An 18,354-nucleotide genomic window follows, 5' to 3' on the forward strand; every position below is an offset into this window, starting at 1 on the left:
TTTTCATTAATCAACTCTCCCAAACATTTGACACGATGGCGGCAGTTTTGTTTCATTTAAGACCTTTGAACAAACAAAAGATGAGAATGAACTTTTAGAGGAAAAGAAATGGGATGGCTCCAACATTAGCGAGACCCCTCCTCCCTCCACTCGACTGTAAATAACTGAATCAATCTGAAAAGGAACCAAAGTCACGCAGGTCCCGGACGTCCAAATCCGCTGGCTCGATGAATCGGACGTCGAGCACGTCAATGGAGCTCAAAGGTGACTGCAGAACGGACACTCGTCTCCAGTCGTGAGGATTGGACAAGACTGTTTTCGCCAGGGGGCGCTGCAGCAAAAGAAGGTAGGCGCGGTTCGACGTGCGACTGCGCATGCGCGTGGTGCTGCTGCTGCTGAGGCTGGAGAAGGAGGAGGAGGAGGAGGAAGAAGAAGACAGACAGAGATGGAGAAGGCGCTCGGGCGGCCACGCTGAAGATGATGACGGCGACGACGACGACGACAGAGATGAAGACGATATTCGCTACTGCCGCTGCTACTGCTGCTCCGGTGGAGGACCACTCCGGACCGGAAACAACCAAAAGGTCAGACTTTCCCTGGGCGAACGGCATGACCGTGACCGAACGCGGCCCGATCGATACCAAGCGAGGCGTGCACGTGACGAGGCGTGATGACGCAATCCCAAGGAGCGCTGACTCGGGCGTTTTGGCGAGGCCTCCTTCCTTCTTTCTTTCCTTTCGGGCTTCGGGTGTCCGCTCCGGATATGCCGCCCCCACCCCCCCCCCCCCCCTCCCCCCTCTTGAAAGTGCGCTAGCCTTCACCTTGAGTTGACGTCGACGTCTTTAGACGCTCCGAGTTGTGGACCATCCCAAGCGAGCCAGCCAGAAGCCCCAGCAGCGTTTTGTTTTGGGAGGGCGGGGGCGGGAGGGGACGTACACAGACAGGGGTGGCGTTTGGGTTTGTTACTTCTAATTACGCTTTTATTGCGAAAGGGCCGAGCGGAAGTAGCAGCCGTCGTCGAGCCTCGCTCGTCGACTGACACTGCCGCTGCACTGCGGTGCGGTGCGGTACGGACAAAACGCGCTTCCGGGCGGCCCCCCCGCTCGCACGTTCCACTCCGACCCAGCTGGAACGGGACTGCGCCTTTTTTTCTTATTTTCCATCCCCAGCCGGATCGGTGGCCCGGTGGGGGTTAGCCTCGCCTCGCCTCATCTTTCGCCGATGAAGGTTCCCAAGAGGCGGAAGAGGACGAGCGCCAGGTGGGGAGACGTTGTCCACGTCGATATTCTGGTCACACGCACGCGCACACACACACACACACGCACGCGCACACACGCACACGCACGCGCACACACACACGCACGCACGCGCGCACACACACATACATAGTTATTGCCGGGCGAGGCTCGATTCTCGACCCGGGCGGGTCAGGTCGGGCCACGTTTATTCAAGTAGGGATGCGTAGCTGCGCATGCGCACGTACGGTGACTGTGCAGTGCGGACAAACGGCCGGCGAAAAAGAAAAGTATTGGCTGGTGTAGGACGCCGCTGGAGCGTTGGCTGCCTACCGATCTTTGAGCCCACGCCAGCCACTCATGACACTAAACTCGGCTAACACACAAAGTCGGGGCCAACCCAGACCACCTTTGGATTCTTTATCGGGGCCGGGTAATGGCCACTTGCCTTGACGTGGATGGTCATCATCATCCACACTGCCCACCATTGGAAAAAGTAGCCGACTTTTAGCCACCCCGTCGTCGTCTGCCCACCGCTTCCCACGCTTCGGGAGTCCCTTGTTTTGTCCTACTTTGGCCCATTGTTTTTCCTTGCAAATGTGCCGGTTAACTGCCGTGTGTTTGGCTCGTAGGCCGCCCCGGGAGTCGTGGTGAGGCCGGGCTCGGGATCATGGTGAGGCGGGAATCGGGCCCGCTGGGCCGCCTCCGCCGTCTGGCGCCGTCCTTTCCCCCTTGGCATGCGCGGCCGGAGCACCTCCGGCCAAAACCACCCGCGCCGTACGCTGGCCCGCCGGAGCGCCCAAAACCCCGCCGGGCTTTCAATCGGCCGAGTGCGCAATTGAAAGTACCGGAGCCTCCCCGCGGGAGGGCCTCGCACCCCCCCACCCCTGCCTGTTTCTCCCCACGCTGCGGACTTCCCGGACACCGGCGCCGTGTCCGATCACGCGTACCCTCATCATCGGCTTTCATTTTCGGAACACTTGCTAAAATACGTCGTGTTGCACCGACGGGGAAAAGTGGCCGTCCGGGTCCCGCCTGGCACCAAAGACTCCATCCAGAGTCGACGGATGGGCGGACCGGCGCCCCGTCCGTTCGAAGCGGCTGGGGGGCGAGGGAGCGCGGCCTCCCCTCCCTCCCTCCCTCCCTCCCGCTCGGCACGCACGGGACGTCTGGAGCGCGTGCCGTGGTCCAGTTGCATAAAGAAATGGACAATTGTTGGCAAAGGGCTACGGGGAGCGCCCCCAAATGCCACGTCTCGATCGGTGCAACACCGGTGAGCTTTTGCGGCGGCCTTGAGTTTGACGCCTTTGCCAGAGACAGCGGGCGCTATTTGCTGTTTAGCAACGTGCACGCCTGGACCGAGCCCCAACCCCCCGACCCCCCCTCCCGACCGGCGGCCCGTTGGAAACGGGGCGGTGGCTAATAACGTTTTCTGTGCCCCGGACCGCAGATCAATGGCTCGTTCAAGCTGGGAGCTGCTCGCGTTCTTCACGGATGGCAGATGCAGTGCTTAGGCCCCGCCCACCAGGACAACGCCAACATGAACGGCACGGCCGAGCAAGCCGACATCCTGCCGCCCAACTGCATGGTCAAGGACAGGTGGAAAGTGGTCAGCACACCCGCCGAGCCGCCGGGCACACGCACGGGCACACGCACGGGCACACGCACGAGCACACGCACGGGCACACGCACGGGCACCCTCTGTCGTCTTGGAGGGCCACTGCACTTGCAGCTTTTTCTTCCAACCCATCCAGCGCAGGCACATGTATTCAAAGTTCGATCAGTGGGGACTGGGGTGCTTTAACTGGAGAGGGAGGGAGGTAGGGAGGGAGGGAGGGAGCAGATTTCCTTTCAAGTCATACAGCAGCCATCCAGCTGACTGACAAAGTTGAAGGTGTGGGTGGGGGTTGGGCTGCAAGACCAGCAGCTGACGCCAATCCACTGATTGTACACGCAGGTCACTTAGTATTGCAGAAAGCTTTCCTCTTCAGAAGTCGAACCCAAAGCAAGCCAGTGGCCTTTTGTTTATCTGCTTAATTTGCCGAGCCCTGTTAAATGAATGCTTTGTCTTATGGGTTGCTATATTTTATTTCCCTTGTTTGACAGATTTTTGGATCATTTCAAATGGTGTGTAACAACTTTTGTATGGGACTTTTTTAAAATAGGGTTTCTTTTTGTCAAACCTATCTCAATTTAACCAATTTTGGGTAGGCACAACTTTTGGTCTTGGAGGGCCGCTGCACTTGCAGCTTTTTCCTTCCAACCCATCCAGCGCAGATAGATGTATTCAAAAGTGAATCAGCAGGGGTTGGGCCACTGTGGGGGGTGGGGTGTGGGGGCAGCAGCAGCTTTCCCTTCAAGTCATCCCGCACCGACCGAGCTGACTGACCAACTTGAAGGTGTGGGTGGGGGTTGGGCTGCAAGACCAGCAGCTGACGCCAATCCACTGATTGTACACGCAGGACACTTGGTATTGTAGAAAGTTTTGCTCTGTCCAGGTTGAAAGCAAAGCACTCACTTTTGCCCCCTTTTTTAAAGTTTTTGCACTGCCCTGTTAAATAAATGCCCGGTCTTATGGGTCGCCATATTTCGTTTCCCTTATTTGATACTTTTTTGGGGATCGTTTCAAATGGCGGTGCTCTTCGATGGGTCAATATGGTGAAAAGTCTGCGCTTTGATCACACATGTTTTAAATATGTCTACTGAAAACAAGTGTTGGACTGGACTGGCTTCCACAGTCTACACCAGGGGTGGGTGGGCAAAGTGGGTCCCGGCGATGCCGTACAGTCGCAGACGCAGATGAGCCAGCGGGGGTTGCACTGAGGCTTGAGAAAGAGGATGACTGCAATCCACCGATGGCACTCGTAACATAGCATAGAGTTTTGGAACGCTTTCGCTCTCTTTATGGCTTGGAAGCAAAAGCTGCAGCCCCCCCCCCCCCCTCCCGGAGCCACTGCCACCGTGGCCCACGGTGGAATGCTTTCCCCAGCTCTCGTCCTCCTTCCTAGCCTAGTTGCCTTTAGCCACTTTGCTTTTCAGCTGAAGAAGATCGGCGGCGGAGGTTTCGGCGAGATCTACGAGGCGCTGGACCTGCTGACCCGAGAGAACGTGGCGCTCAAGGTGGAGTCGGCCCAGCAGCCCAAACAGGTTCTCAAGATGGAGGTGGCCGTGCTCAAGAAGCTGCAGGGTGAGCGTCGCTTGGGGACGTGGCTCCCATCTTTTTTGGGGGGGGCTTTGACCTTTTTCTCCTTCCTCCTCCTTCTCCTCGTTTGGCCCGCCGGGCAGGTAAAAACCACGTGTGTAAGTTCATCGGCTGCGGCCGAAACGACAAGTTCAACTACGTGGTGATGCAGCTTCAGGTGAGAGCCAATGAACAAGGCCCATTTTGGCGTGGCTCTGGCCAGCCAGCCAGCCAGCCAGCCAGCCAATGGGATGTCTCCGCCGTCTTGGCGCCGGTCCACTCCCGCCTCCGTCTTTTCAGGGTCGCAATTTGGCCGACCTGCGACGCAGCCAACCTCGAGGGACCTTCACCATGAGCACCACGCTGCGGCTGGGGAAGCAGATCCTGGAGTCCATCGAGGCCATCCACTCGGTGGGATTCTTGCACCGAGACATCAAACCGGTCGGTAAAAGGCGCCGACGTCGGAAGGGGCCGCGGGGCCAAAAAACCCCGCTGGCTTGCCCGCTCACCACCGCCACTTTCGGTCGCAGTCCAACTTCGCCATGGGCCGCCTGCCGTCCACGTACAGGAAGTGCTACATGCTGGACTTTGGCCTGGCCCGCCAGTACACCAACACCACCGGGGAGGTCCGGCCGGTAAGGCGGCCATCTTTATCCCCCGCCCCCACTTGTAAACAGATGTCTGCCGGTTTCTTCTCTCTCCATTCTTTGTGTTTTTTTTTTCATAAGCACGCTCATTTGTCTGCACACAGCAGACACTTTTGTATTTGCATGAGCGTGTGACTTTTTTGTTTGCTCTTCATATTTTGCCCCCCACCCCAACACACCTTTATTGTGCTTTTCCTTTTGCCGTCCTCTGGCTTTATTTTGGGTGTCTTTTTATTTGTCTTACAGTTCTTTCCTTTGGACTTTATGATTTTGACGTGCATGCCCTCATCACCATCGTCACCGTGGTTACCAGGGACGTGAGAGGGAGGGGCCGTTTGCCCGCCACGGAATCCGGGGGGTCAAACATGACATAATCCAGGTTATCCAATCCAAACTTTTGCCTTCCCCAAAGCCAAAGAAAAAAATAAAAGGTTGCACAGGCCCCTCCCCCCAAAATGTGCAGACTTTGTGCGGGCAAGAGGGTTGCCGTCCCGCCTCGCCTTAGCCCCGCCCCTGCCCCCGAACCCCGAACCCACCACCCCACCCCACCCCCTTGGGAGAGGACGGCATTTGCCGCGAAAAGCCTTCACGGGCCCGTGTCCGTGTGTCTCCGGCAGCCCAGGACGGTGGCGGGGTTCCGAGGGACGGTGCGCTACGCTTCGGTCAACGCCCACAAGAACAAGGTCAGGCCCCGACCCCGAGTGGCTGGCTCAACCCCGGGTGCTCCGCCTGAGCCCCGCCTCAGCCCCGCCTGAGCCCCGCCTCTCCTCTCCTCTGTCCGCAGGAGATGGGTCGCCACGACGACCTGTGGTCGCTCTTCTACATGTTGGTGGAGTTTGCCGTGGGTCAGTTGCCGTGGAGAAAGATCAAAGACAAGGTGAGCTTCCCGCTGTCCTGGGCGCAAACTCCCCCAGCCCCCAGTCTATTTGTTCTATTCCGGCGGCGTTCTCGTCCCCTTCTCATGGCCCGCTTCCCGTTCACGTTGCCTTTGCCTGCGCTGGTTTTCCTTCTAGGAGCAAGTGGGTCAAATCAAAGAGCGTTACGACCACCGCATGTTGCTCAAACACATGCCGTCCGAGTTCAACGTCTTCCTGGACCACGTCCTGGCCCTGGACTACTACACCAAGCCCGACTACCAGGTAACCGGAGGTTGGGCCTGGGAAAGAGTCTTAGGGGGGGGGGGGGGGGGGGGGGGCCAGAAGAGTTGTCATTCCTCATGGCCACTCCTACTACGCTGGGATGATTTGCTGAAAATTCTTCTATATTTGGGGAGAAATTGGTGATGATGGGATGATATTTTCCGGCGTAGGCCCTATTTATTCAAACTCCACCTCTTGTGTGCGTGTGTGCGTGTGTGTGTGCATGGGCGGGGCTTCAGCTGCTGATGTCAGTGTTTGAAAACAGCATGAAGGAGCGAATCGTCACGGAAAACGAGCCTTTCGACTGGGAGAAGGCGGGAGGCGACGTCGGCTTGTCCGCCGCCGCCGCCGCCGCCGGGGCCGCCTCGGCTCAACCGCAGCACAACACGCGACCCACCGCCGCCATCATGGGGTAAGCCCGGCCGAGCCCTGCCGAGCCCGACCAGGGCGGCGCCAGATGACGCCGCGCCCGTCTGCAGGGCGGCGGTGACCCCGACGCCCGGGGAGCCTCAGCGCGAGAACACCGACGACGTCCTCCAGGACGAACACCTGAGCGAGCAGGAGAACGCTCCTCCCCCGCCCGCCGCGCCGCACGAGCCCGGAGACGCCTGGGAGGACACGGACTTCAACCGCAACAGACTGAGGATCAGTTTGAACAAGGTACGTTGGGCGCTAAAAGGCCCGCCCGCCGGGCGTGTCTCGATGATGGCCGTGCCCCCTCCCCCCGCAGGAAGAGGAGGCGGGCCACGGCGCCCGGCCGCCATCGCCGGGCCGCGTGGGAGCTCCGGATTCGCCCGGCGCCCAAGGGCGCTCCCCGCGACACCGGCGGCTCAACAGCCCCGAGTCGGAACGTTTGTCCGCCGCCGAGGGACGCGCCGACGCCTACGGGCAGAGGTAACGGGGACGGCGTGAGACGGTGCCTCCAACAAAGTCACTTTCTCTGACCGCCATAGCTTAACTTCCTTGAGCGCAATTAAAGCAAACTCTCCAGGCCGAGTTCCCTGGTTAAGTTCCCTGGTTAAGTTCCCTGGCCGAGTTCCCCAGCCATCCAAGCTCAGGTCCCCCTCTCCGTCTGCGGTCCTTTCAGATCTCGCGCGGACGTGCCGGGCTCGCCTTCGCGCCACGTGTACTCGTCGCAGCCGGCGCAGATGCTGTCGGTGGATCCGGGTTGCCGCGGCGACCGGCAGGCCAGCGGCCGACAGGAAGTGTCGGCGGCCTCGGCCGACCAGGAGGCGCACAGCAACGCCTTCATCCGCTCCGTGCCGCTGGCCGAGGAGGAGGACTTTGACAGCAAGGAGTGGGTGATCATCGACAAGGAGGCGGAGCTCCGAGACTTCCACCCCACCACTTCGGGCACCACCGACGAGGAGCCCGAGGAGCTCCGGCCGCTGGACGAGCACGACGATCGCCGCAGAGTGCGGACCCCGGCGGGTGAGCGCCCCCGGCTCGCCGTTTCCGTCCCCCGGCTCGCCGCTTCCGTCCCCCGGCTCGCCGCTTCCGTCCCTCCTCCTCCCCGGGCCCGTCTCTCATCCCGTCGGGGCGCCGTTCAGGCGGCGAGCCGGTGGTGCGCCCCAAGACGCACGGCAGCCGCGGAATGCTGGTCCTGACGGAAGAGGAGGAGTCGCGGAGGAGCCTCGGCGGGAGCCCCGCCCAGTCGCCCTGCCACTCGCTGCCGGCGGCGCGTCCTCGCCGCAGAGAGTCGGAACACGACGGATCGCAACGGCTGGTAAGATCTCTTGCGCTTTCTCTCCCCGGCCAAAACACCTTCCGAAATTGAACGGCTAGAGCTAACGTGGCGTCGCGGCAGCGTGCACTCTTGGGCTTCGTTCCTTCACCAAAGGGTGCGTCGGGGTGCGTCGGGGCGCGTCGAGGCCCGCCGTGGCCACGCGACACAAACAAACAAATAGGGAATGCACCCCTTTTTTCTTCTTTTTACCCCGCCCTCCCCATCATTGTAAGTGTTTGGCCTGTAGGTTGTTGGGGTTAGTTAGCAGAGGGCGTGCGCGCGCACCACCTTGACCCGGTCGTGTGATGGCTGGGACACCCTTGTGCTTTTTCTATCTTTCCCAACTCTCATCTTAGAACTCGCAATAGCACGTCTCACGGCTCAGTCAGTATAGCTTTTCATGTTTGTTAGTCGGTTAGCCATTTGCCCGTAGAGGGCAGTGCCACATGATTGTTCCCTGCAGGTGAGAAGCCGGCCGGTAGAGGGCAGGCTTCTCACCTTTAAGAGCACACTTGTGCTGGTTTTTCCATCCAAACGCTGTCTTTTCAACAGCCCAAAAGTTGAGCCAGAATGTCCGTCTAGCTTTGGACGCCCACGCTCGCGATTCCAATTGGACGAGCCGCCCGACGCAACGCCGGTGAACGCCGGAAGGCAAATCCTCGAGCGAAAGCGCCACGCGGGCCACGGGGGCCACGGGGGCCACGGGGGCCACGGGGGGCCACGCGGGCCACGGGGGCCACGCGGGCCACCTTGAGACGGAAACAAACGCCAGGCAACGTGAGTGACTTGGCCGTGCGGCAAAAGCCCTCGATTGAATTCCACCAAAGCAGCACGGGCCTTGCGCCCATGGCACGCCACTAAAATGACTCCCGACGGTAAGAATCAACGCGTACCAGTACTTTTCCACACCTGGCGGGCGACGGGTCACTTCCTTGTTCATTTCCGGCGACTAACAGGTCACTTCCCCTTTAGTTTGTACGCGTTCCCATTGACTTTGGGGCACACCGGGAACGTGGCTGGTTCACCCCCCTTATTGGGTTTGGAGCATTTCCTGTTGATCTTAGGCCCGCCCCAAAACCATTGACCGTGGAGCGCCGTCGGCGGCATTGAAAAAGCTCCAGTCCAACTGGAGGGCGCCAGAGCGTCCTTGGGCAGCCCTTCTCCGGACCTGGGGCCGCCGGCCGCCTAGGGACACCACGCATTTCAAAGAGGCCGCAAGACGGGACGCCTAACGTCTTTGACGGCGCCACCGCGGCCTTTACGGTCGGGGGCAGGGCGGGCGGGGGCAGCTCTCGGCCAGGGCGTACTCGGTAGAGTCCCGAGATGGCCACCCACCGCCCCTTAAGACGGCCAGGCCCACCCACGTCTACCGTATGGAAGCCGAGTGAAGCCCAGGCCCCGGATGGGCTCCCCCCCCGGTCCCCCTTCACCAATCAGCCAGACGGCTTTCCGACGGGCCGCGTCCCGACCGATTGGCTCGGGGAGGGGAAGGGGAGGAGCCGAGGACCGGAAGCCACGTCACGGCGTCGATTGGATGGCGCCAAGAGGCCCAAAAAAAAAAAACCCAAAAAATAAAAATCTGGGGGACCCAAAATGGCTTCCGCCGGCTAACCCCCTTCCCCCTCTCTGTGATTGGTCTGTTTGCAGCCCGACGAAGAGCGCCCCCAGCCACGGCCCAATCAGCTGAGGCGCTTGGCCTCCTACGTCTTCTCCTCGTCCACCCTGGAGACGGAGCACTACCCCCACGGGGGCGCCGCCTTCATCCAGAGGAGCCGTTCGGCCGAGAGCAGCCCGGCCCACGCCGCCGCCCATGCCGCCGCCCACGCCGGCTGGCGGCGGCGGCACGGCGCGGCGGGCACGCTGCCCGCCCGCACCAGACACTCGGTGCTGAACGTGTCGCGCTCGCAGCTGCAGCACATGCTGGCCAAACTCATGAACAAGAACAGCAGCTGAAGACGCCGCTTGGGGAACGGCGGGTCGCCACCCTGGCCGACGCACGCCATCCCGTACCACGGCACGTCCACGGCACGTCCACCGGCCAGCCATTAAGAAGCCCAAAAAGACCCGGCCCCGTTGCCCAACCCCCGCCCGCCCCAATTCCTGTCATCTCTGCACTAGGACGCATAGCGCTCTCCACCAGAAGACTCGCAGAGTGAAAAGGGAAATGACTTTGGCCCCTGGCCACGTGACTATTTTCCCGCGCGCGCACGCACGCACGCCAAGAGCGGCGTCGGCCAGGCAGGCGGGCACGCAAAGGAGCGCCACGTGCTGACCATGCAATAAGTTTGTTCCGCCAAGGCGTTGCGCAAGCTCGCCGCTCAGACGGGAAGTTCCCCGAGGCCGTTCTCCCGAGGAACGGGAAGCTGACTCTGCGGACTCTTCTTCCCGTCCCTTTTTTTTTCCCTTCTCTTTCTTCTCGGCGTACGTTATGCAAAGATCCATCCGGGGGCAAATTGTCTTTTGGCCCTTTCCGTCTTCCTCCGCGGGTGGGCCGGGAGCGACGCCACGTTAGCGCGCCGTCCCCAGGGCCGTCCGGGCTTTTTCTTTGACTCCGCCCACGTTTGTCCCCCGCTCACTGCCGCACTTTAGGGATGGCGTCGTCGGGACGGACGCAATAACGCTACGTACTCCGTTAGCCTGGCGGCTCTCCGTCACAATATGACCGGATGAAAGTGGTATGGGCGCAAAAACAGATGTGGCGAGAGGGCACGGGTGGTGCCGGATCACAATTGTAATAAAACCACACGAAAAGCCCTTCCTGGGCGCCACGGCCTACGTGTGGCTAACTGGGCTGCTACATAATAAGCATACGGAACGCTCCGCCGGCGATTGAAACAATTGCAAGCTAAGAGCTACCCAGTATTAAGATAAACAGTGGAATAGAAGGTGGGCAAAATGTCCGTCTTTGCAAAAGTGACCGTAAACTATCAGTCGTCCGTAGCCGCTCATTTTGTTCCCATATTGTTTCTCTTAAAGTCGTTTTTCTCCCCAACTGAGCTTAATCTGGCAATATGGCTTGGGCTCACAACAAATGACTGCTCATGTTGTGCTAATATGGCCACTCGAGTCTGTCGTCTTTATCGTGGCTGTTCTTTCTTGGTTTGGGCCCTCAGACTGGTTGCTCTGAAAAGAAGACCCCCCCCCCTCCCCCAGCTTTGTTTTTCTCTTCACGTTTAAGGGCTAAATTAGGCGAATATGCACCGCTTTCTATTCTTTGCGTTGCTTCACGTCGCTTGTGTAGAATGTAGAAGCCGGGCTAGGCTAAGCTAAGCGTTAGCACGCCGGACGGGGCGTATCGTCCACTGTATTTTCACCCTTTGACCTGGCTGACTTGAGCGCCACACGTTTCGCATATTCTTTTTGGCAATCAAAGATCCAGTTTCCTTGTGCTCTTTTCAACTCTTGATGATTTGGGGGGAACAGGGTGAGCACGTGGAAGCCACTGAGCGTTAAGTGTGCTTAGCATGCTGCTGAAACTTAGCCCAGCACTCATTAGCGCCATTAGATGCTGGAATTTATTGGTTTTCACACTTTTGTCATATAATAGGACAAATTCTATGTATACATGCATCATATTGAAGTCTGTGTACTGTATGTATATGTATCTGTGTATTTATATATATACATGTGTATATATATATAGATAGATATATGTATTCACATACATATACATCTACATACATACACACACGCACGCACACACACACACACACGCGCGCGCGCGCACAGACCCACTTTGTAACGTTCATTTACGAACGGCCAAATGATATTCTTCACGTCGGATTATGCAGGGGAAAAAAAACTTGCCTCTTTTTCACGCTGTGCTAGGCTATGAATAGCTAAAGGGATCCATTTTTTTTTTTTTTGCAATAAAATTTGAGGACAAACCAATTTGCTTTGTTTTTCTACCAAAAGCGAACACGTCGGCAGCCCTTCCCAATCAAAAGTAAGGGTGGCGGAGCAAAGGAGGGGCTTTTTTTCACCCTCACCCTCACTCACCCTCACCTTTGACCCCTCCTCTGTCTTTTCAGGCGCCCCAGCAGCCGGGCGGTCCCTCGCCGTCACTCACCCTCACCTTTGACCCCTCCCCTGTCTTTTCAGGCGCCCCAGCAGCCGGGCGGTCTCTCGCCGTGGCCCGACTACCGCACCAAAAGCCAGAGCGACGAGCGCGAGCGTCTCCACATCCTGCCCAAGCTGCAGGCCAAGCGCGGCGACTTCCTGACGGTGATGCTGACGGGAAGTCTGGCGCAGCGACTGGCCCCGACCGCCGTCGGCGCCGCCGTCTCCTCCTCGGAGGGGGAGGAAGAGGGGGGCGCCCACGCCGGCCCCCGAGACGACGACGTGAGCGAGAGCCGCTCCGGCAGCGGCAAGAGCTCGGAGGAAGCCGCCCCCTCCACGCTGATGGCCGCCCGGGAGCAGCATTCCGAGGCCGACCCGGAGGACGCCTCCAAGACGCTGGTCCTCTTCTCCCCCGGGGACGCTCGCAAGTCCCCCCCGGGCGGCGAGAGCGAGTGGCCGGCGGGCGGAGGAGGAGGAGCCCGCCTACGCCCGGGAGAAGCGGGGCCCGCTCTCCGGGCCCCGCCGTCGCCCCCCTTCGCTAAAGTGGAGCGCACCTTTGCGCGCGTGGCCGAGACCTCCCACCTCAACGTCATGTCTTCTTCCGAGGCCGGGGAGAGGGAGCGCGCCGTCGCCGGGGGGCCGGACGGCGGTCGCGGGGCCGACCCGGGGGAGGTCCTCCGGGGCCGAGCGGCCCGCCGGCTCAGGAGCCGGATCCCAGTCCCCGTCTCGGAGGGAGACTCGGAGCCCTCCTCCGGGCGCCGCGGGCCGGGGTCGCGGCCAGACCCGATTGCCGGCGCTTCCCAGGGCCCCTCCAAGAGGAGCCGCATCCCCAGGCCCCGGGCCCGGCCGGACCCGAGACCCAGTCCGTCTGCGGCTCCGACACCCGCTTCCAGGTGGCTGGGTTAAGGTTTTTTTTTTTTTTCCCTCTCGACGGGCTCTGATTTTCTCTCTCCCTCTCCTTGTCTCTTTTTTTTTCTGCACAGGAACGCAAAAGGTCCCGAAAAGTTGAGCCGGCAGCGCCCGTCCGCCGCCGTCGCCCCTCCCGTCCGCGCCCTCCCCCCGGGGGGCCGGCGCAGCCTCAGCCTGGCGCTGAACCGCAGGAGCGACAGCCCGTCTCCTCGCAGAGCCCCCACGGCGGCGACCTCCGGGAAGCCGGGGGCCCCGCGACGCCCCCCCACGAGGGGGGCGCAGTCTCGCCCTCCCATCCCCGTCGGGTCTTCCCCGAGCCCCAAAGCGGCGGCGACGGGCGAGGCCCGCTCTGGGGAGAGGGCCAGATAGCACGCAGGACGACCCCACGCTTGCTTCACTCCCTCCCTCCCTCCCTCCCTCCCTCCCTCCCTCCCTCCCGGGTGCGCGCCAGCGCCATCCTCTGGCTCTACCGTCCGAACGTCCTCTCCCCGACCCGCGGCATATTCGGGCCCATTTCCTTCTCCGCGTCGAGCCGTTCTACCCCCGGTGCGATGAATCCCCAAAGGTGTCACGGAAGTGCCGGCGGCGGTGCAACGGCAGTGGCCAGTCAGACGCATAAAAAGGGATTAGCAAAAATCCAAGTTTATTGCAAAAGCCGTTTTAAGCCGCGTCAAAGGACGGGTTGGAAAAGTTCCCGTTGCCGTCAGAGACGACCACGTCTTCATCGTCGCTGGCGCCGTCTCCCCAATGCTCCGAGTCCACCTCGAACAGGCGCTGCAGCAAAGCGTCCACCGTCCGGTACCCTGGCACGACACGCGGCGTCCAAAAGGGAAAAGCATCACCACGGCGGCGGCAGGCTTACTTTTAGAGGCGATTTTGAAGAGCAGCTGCGGCTTGGCGTCCTCCTCCTCCTCGCCGTCGCCCGGCTGGTCCTCGGCCGCCTCCCTGTCGCGTGCAAAGTTTTGAAAATGGAGCGTGACTCGAGTTAGCGGATTCTGACGCGGAGGTGACATTTGTCACGCTTTGTGACTTGTGAATTTGTGGAATAAAGTCCCAATTGGACCGGATTCTGACTCGGGGTCGCAACGGTGACGCTTTCCGACTTTAGCGGCGAGAGAAGCGTCCCTTTCATTGGAATTTGATTTTGAGGGCGACGCAAAGTGGCACTCACTGCGCCACGCCCAGCCGGAGTTCCTCGATCCTCCTCTCCAGCTCGGTGTGCAGGTCGCTCTTGTCCAGAGAGTACTCCAGGAAGAAGGCCTCCAACACGAAGGCCACGAAGATGCTGCGGGGTCAGTCGGTCGGGCAGAGAACAGAAGTCAGAGACAGAGCAACGGTCACGCCACCTAACCCAGCCGCCCGGGGCCTACTTGATGATGACGATGACCACGGTGACGTGGAAGAGCACAAAGTAGATCCGGGCCGACTTGTGCGTGACCGCGGCGAATCCGCCGCTCAGCAGTGGGGCGCATTAAGGAGCGCAAAGAGGGACGGTGGCTGGACGCAAAACCTAACCCAGCTGGCAGTAGGTGGCTCACTCTAGCCTTTTTTGGCCCCTCCCTCAAGGGGCGTTTCCCTCCCTCCCTCCCTCCCTCCCTTCTTCCCCCAGCTCAGCTGAATCCTCAGCAAGCTGACGAGGAGCCGGCCGATTGGATGCAGGTGCATCGAGGACGTGCAAACGGTACCGGAGGAGTGCCGCGGGGTGGCCGCCGCCGACTCGCTCACTCTCGAGCCGACGCTCTCAAGTAAGTGCTTTTGTTTTTGTCACTTATATCGAAGCCACGGATTGCCGTCAGAGGATATCGTGCCACTGGTTGACCACGGTGAGCTCCAGCAGGAGCACAAAGGACGACAGTACGTCGTTGAAGTTGTTCTTGCAGTACTGGAGCCTGGCGAAGGCGCCGCCCCGCAGCAGCGCGTTCCCGCAGTCGGCGCGGCCGGGGGCGTCCGGGTCCGAGAAGAAGCGCACCTGGCCCTTGAACAGCTCCATGCCCACCACGGCAAAGACGTAGTACACCACCTGGAGGAAGATTAGGCGTCCGTCAGCGCCGCCCACTCCGGCTGGCCCCTCCGCCCCCTCACCAGGATGAGCTGCGCAAAGGTGAGGACGGCCGGCCCGATCCGGATCAGCGTGTTGACGATGGCTCGGAACCTGCCGGCAAAAGTCGGGCGGGTCAGCCGGCGGTGGCGGCGGCGGCGGCACTCTAAGCCGGCCGGCCCTCGGTCGGACGCCACCTCTGGACGCTGTCCACCACTCGGACCAGTCGCAGCACTCGCAGGATCAAAACAATGTCCAGGATCTGGCGGCTGGTGTAAGCGCCCGCTGAGCAAAAAAAGCACACGCACAGAACAAAAAGGTTTTCTTCCTCTGCCCAAGCCCCCTCAAAAGTTCTTCCGGGGGGAGTCTTTAGGGTGGAAAAGCCAGCGGGGAAAAGCCAAGCCTCCTCACATGACTCCAGGGCGGCGTTGACGACGGTGGCCACCAGGGCAAAGGCCACGATGACGGCGTCGAACCTGCGGACAGCGAGCCAGGCGTCAACTTCCGGGACCTTCTGCAAACTTGCCAGGTATAGAAGCTTCCATAGAGCTTCCCACAATGAGAAAAAAACTGTCTTCTTTTGCTCAAATGTACAAAACTTACTTAACCCTTTTTTTCCACCGACCACACCCAAGATGCTTGGTATTTTTGATTGTGGCCCCAAAAAAAACCAACCAATGTTCTCCGCACTGACCAGTTCCAGAAGCTGTGCCTGGAGAAGAAGCTCCTGGGTTCGATGACGTAGAGTTTGAGCAGGATCTCCAGCACGTAGAGCGCCAGGAAGGCCCACTCGGACTTGGCCACCTCGGGGTCGTCCTCGTCCAGTCCAATGAAGACGGCGTTGATGGCGATGATCACGTCGTAGGCCAGCGCGAAGGCCCTGAAGGCGCCACGGGAACAGGCTGAGGCGCCCGCCACAAGGCGCCGCAGACGGGTCGCCCGCCTCACCTGTGACGGACCAGTCGCCGCAGGAGGCGGCTGGCTGTCGAGCCGTAGAAGGCGGGGCACAGGCGCCCCAGCGGGTGCGGCCTGGATTTGAGCGCGATGACCGGGATGTTGAGGAGGTCGCACAGCTGCGCGAACGCCGCCGGACCTGCGGGGGTGGGGGGTGGGGGCCCACCGATATGGACGGATGTGGCGGGCTGGGCTCTGGCCACCGCCACCATCCCGCCCGTAGACGGACACCCACCCACGGAGCCGCGACGGGCGTGGTCCGAGACGCTCCAGAGCAGCTCGGAGCGCGCCTCGCCGATGTCGGGCTGCACCAGGCGGACCAGCCGCTTCCAGACGTCGTGGCCGACCCGCGGCTCGCCGTCCTCGCCCGCCTCCCGCAGCACGGCGAAGGCCCGCGCCATCTTGCGCCGCTTGGCCCGCACCATTTGCCGCACTTCTTCCTGAGACGGAGCAGGGTCCGGCAAACGTCTGACCGGGCGGAAATTGCACGCGGAGGCTCCGCCCGCTCCGTCCGCTCCGTTCGTGGACGAATGGAGAGGGTGAGCGGGAACGGACGGCGAGCGCAAGAGCAAAGCGTCCCCCACGCCGTCTCTCCGGTCACCTTCAAGTACTTCTTGTAGTTGTTGAAGACCACGGCGAGGAAGACGGACATGAAGACGTAGGTGTTGACCAGGATGTAGACGATGAAGAAGATGACAAAGGCCGAGTCCGCGTTGTAAGCGGGCATCCTGCCACGGCGGCCGTCTCGTTAGGGTCGGGCCGAGGCGTCGGGCCAAGGCGACGGGCCAAGGCGACGGGCCACGGCGACGGGCCACGGCGACGGGCCACGGCCGCTCACATGACGTCGGGGCTGTTGGCTGTGGTGACCAGCACGTAGAGATCAAAGACGGCGTCGCCGTAGTTGGAGAAGTAGGGCGCCCCGTCCGCCGTCTTCAGCCCGCTGCCCAACATCGCTCAAGTTAGTGGACAAATGTTTGTCGGTGGGCCGCCGGCCCCCGTCGGACGGGTTGAAAACAAAAGTGGCCTCCCCAAAGAAACCCCGACCGACACTCACCGCTTGCCAAAGAGTTTGAGCGCCATGAGCGAGAAGAGGAGGATGCTGAAGATGAAGAGCAGGAAGACGGAAAAGATCTGCGGCAGGGCGTTTCGGATGCTTCGGAAGGCCCTGCGCAGCTTCGCCCGCCGACGACACCCAGGAGGACACTCGGGCGAGCCAAACAAACAAAGGACGGAAGGACGGAAGGGCGGACGGACGCCTACCTGTCTCCCCTCCGTCACGTTGACCAACAGGAGCGGTCGCAGCACTCGCGACCAGCGCGGGGAGTCCACGTCGGCGGCGCGCAGGGCGCCGTAGATGATCATGTCCGTCAGCGTCAGCTGAAAAGCACGCATTTGTAGCAGCGGCCACCCGGCGCCTCCTTCCCGGGCGCCACATTCTCTTGGCTTTGGCCCGATTTTACCGCCAGGACGCCGATGATGCAGATGTTCTTGGGGTCCTTCCAGAACTTGTCCGGAGGGATGACCTTGGCGTAGTGGAGCAGTCGCAGGGCGAAGACGTGCAGGCACAGCAGCTCGGCCAGCATGGTGGCCTGCGGGGTGTCAGTTCGGGTCAGTTCGGGTCAAGCCACGGCACAGGCGACCCCCGCGCTCCGGGCTCACCCAAGGCGGCAGCGGCCAGACGGCGGGCTCCTCGCAAATGGCCAGCCCCAAATGCAGCAGGATGAAGACGTAGAGCAACGCCCGAGGGAGCCGCCGGTTGTACAGCAGATACAACCTTTGCAAAGCAGGGTCAGGCACTGGCGGCGGCGGCGGCGGCGGCGGAGTCCAGTCGGAAGCAGACGCCCCACCTGATGGCCCGCGGCGACGTGTCGAAGAAAACGTTGCGGTTGTACTGCGCGTCCGACACGTAGGCCGAGGCCAAGTCCAACTGCTTCCCTCCCGGAGACAAGAGCAAGCAATCAGGTGACTTTTGTCATAAAATGCCGCGAGCGTCCAATGGACGGAGGGCAGAGCAAACAAGTCACGTGAAGCATTTCCCCAACTTATTGGCCTCCCCGCCGAGGATCGAACGTCGGCGGACGCTCAAGGAGATCCCGCTCGCTCCCGGGATGCCAAGTTGCACACTCGGCTAACTCACCTCTTTGCTTTTGGCCAGTTGTCCCGCACACGCAGGCGCGGGTGCGGGCGCGTCGGCGCACGAAGTCGCCATCGTCAAGCAGACAGTTGCTCCGCCCGGCGTTCTGTGGTCGTGATCGTGGTCCTCCTCCTCCTCCGTGGCGCCTTTCTTCTCCTCCCTCCACCCAACTTTGGACGACTTGAGCGGACGAGCGGACGGACGGACAGACTTGAGAGCGCGAGAACGAGCGTACCAGGCAAGTCGCCGCGAACGCGCGCGCACAGCTCTTCTTATTACCCCCCCCCCCCCCACCCCACACACACACAACCTCTCCCTCCCCCTGCCCGCCC

At 61.1% G+C, this 18,354-nt stretch overlaps 2 protein-coding genes across 10 annotated transcripts; one reads left to right on the forward strand and one right to left on the reverse strand.

The window, feature by feature from the left end:
• Window positions 1-384: 384 nt before the first annotated feature.
• Window positions 385-13,963, forward strand: ttbk1a (tau tubulin kinase 1a). Of its 5 annotated transcripts, none has more exons than XM_077718235.1 (17): window positions 438-584; window positions 1,868-1,908; window positions 2,686-2,844; window positions 4,275-4,422; window positions 4,521-4,594; window positions 4,717-4,857; window positions 4,947-5,051; window positions 5,681-5,746; window positions 5,848-5,940; window positions 6,077-6,202; window positions 6,442-6,614; window positions 6,682-6,862; window positions 6,933-7,096; window positions 7,290-7,633; window positions 7,753-7,928; window positions 12,030-12,880; window positions 12,971-13,963. In XM_077718235.1, the coding sequence occupies exons 2-17, from the start codon at window positions 1,906-1,908 to the stop codon at window positions 13,263-13,265; spliced, it is 3,099 nt and encodes a 1,032-aa protein (XP_077574361.1). In that variant the 5' UTR covers window positions 438-584; window positions 1,868-1,905; the 3' UTR covers window positions 13,266-13,963. The 5 variants fall into 5 exon arrangements, with proteins under 5 accessions (XP_077574360.1, XP_077574366.1, XP_077574361.1 ...); XM_077718236.1 differs by lacking the exon at window positions 438-584 and adding an exon at window positions 972-1,259; XM_077718234.1 differs by lacking the exon at window positions 1,868-1,908 and having other exon boundaries at window positions 385-584.
• On the reverse strand, window positions 13,518-18,291 carry tpcn3 (two pore segment channel 3). 5 transcript variants are annotated; one of them, XM_077718245.1, is made up of 19 exons: window positions 18,026-18,289; window positions 17,736-17,818; window positions 17,548-17,662; window positions 17,349-17,477; window positions 17,149-17,265; window positions 16,943-17,061; window positions 16,727-16,828; window positions 16,490-16,616; window positions 16,124-16,328; window positions 15,883-16,027; window positions 15,629-15,814; window positions 15,346-15,410; window positions 15,132-15,219; window positions 14,979-15,048; window positions 14,700-14,916; window positions 14,267-14,357; window positions 14,068-14,181; window positions 13,759-13,841; window positions 13,551-13,699 (listed from the first exon to the last, which is right to left on the reverse strand). In XM_077718245.1, the coding sequence occupies exons 1-19, from the start codon at window positions 18,095-18,097 to the stop codon at window positions 13,557-13,559; spliced, it is 2,271 nt and encodes a 756-aa protein (XP_077574371.1). In that variant the 5' UTR covers window positions 18,098-18,289; the 3' UTR covers window positions 13,551-13,556. The 5 variants fall into 5 exon arrangements, with proteins under 5 accessions (XP_077574369.1, XP_077574368.1, XP_077574367.1 ...); XM_077718243.1 differs by having other exon boundaries at window positions 13,518-13,841; window positions 18,026-18,290; XM_077718244.1 differs by having other exon boundaries at window positions 13,523-13,699; window positions 16,943-17,265; window positions 18,026-18,290.
• Between the last annotated feature and the right edge of the window lie 63 nt (window positions 18,292-18,354).

This window comes from Stigmatopora nigra, chromosome 6 (assembly GCF_051989575.1).
Source record: "Stigmatopora nigra isolate UIUO_SnigA chromosome 6, RoL_Snig_1.1, whole genome shotgun sequence".
Lineage (NCBI taxonomy): Eukaryota > Metazoa > Chordata > Actinopteri > Syngnathiformes > Syngnathidae > Stigmatopora > Stigmatopora nigra.

Excerpts from the sequence above, each read along its gene's own strand:
- ttbk1a (XM_077718235.1), top strand. Across the intron at positions 4,595-4,716 it reads ACGTGGTGATGCAGCTTCAG|GGTCGCAATTTGGCCGACCT; the intron begins GTGAGAGCCAAT and ends CCGTCTTTTCAG. Across the intron at positions 7,929-12,029 it reads ACGACGGATCGCAACGGCTG|GCGCCCCAGCAGCCGGGCGG; the intron begins GTAAGATCTCTT and ends CTGTCTTTTCAG.
- tpcn3 (XM_077718241.1), bottom strand. The coding sequence starts at position 18,097 with ATGGCGACTTCGTGCGCCGACGCGCCCGCACCCGCGCCTGCGTGTGCG. Across the intron at positions 15,411-15,628 it reads AGGCACAGCTTCTGGAACTG|GTTCGACGCCGTCATCGTGG; the intron begins GTCAGTGCGGAG and ends CGCTGTCCGCAG. Across the intron at positions 14,182-14,266 it reads GTGGTCATCGTCATCATCAA|CATCTTCGTGGCCTTCGTGT; the intron begins GTAGGCCCCGGG and ends CTGACCCCGCAG.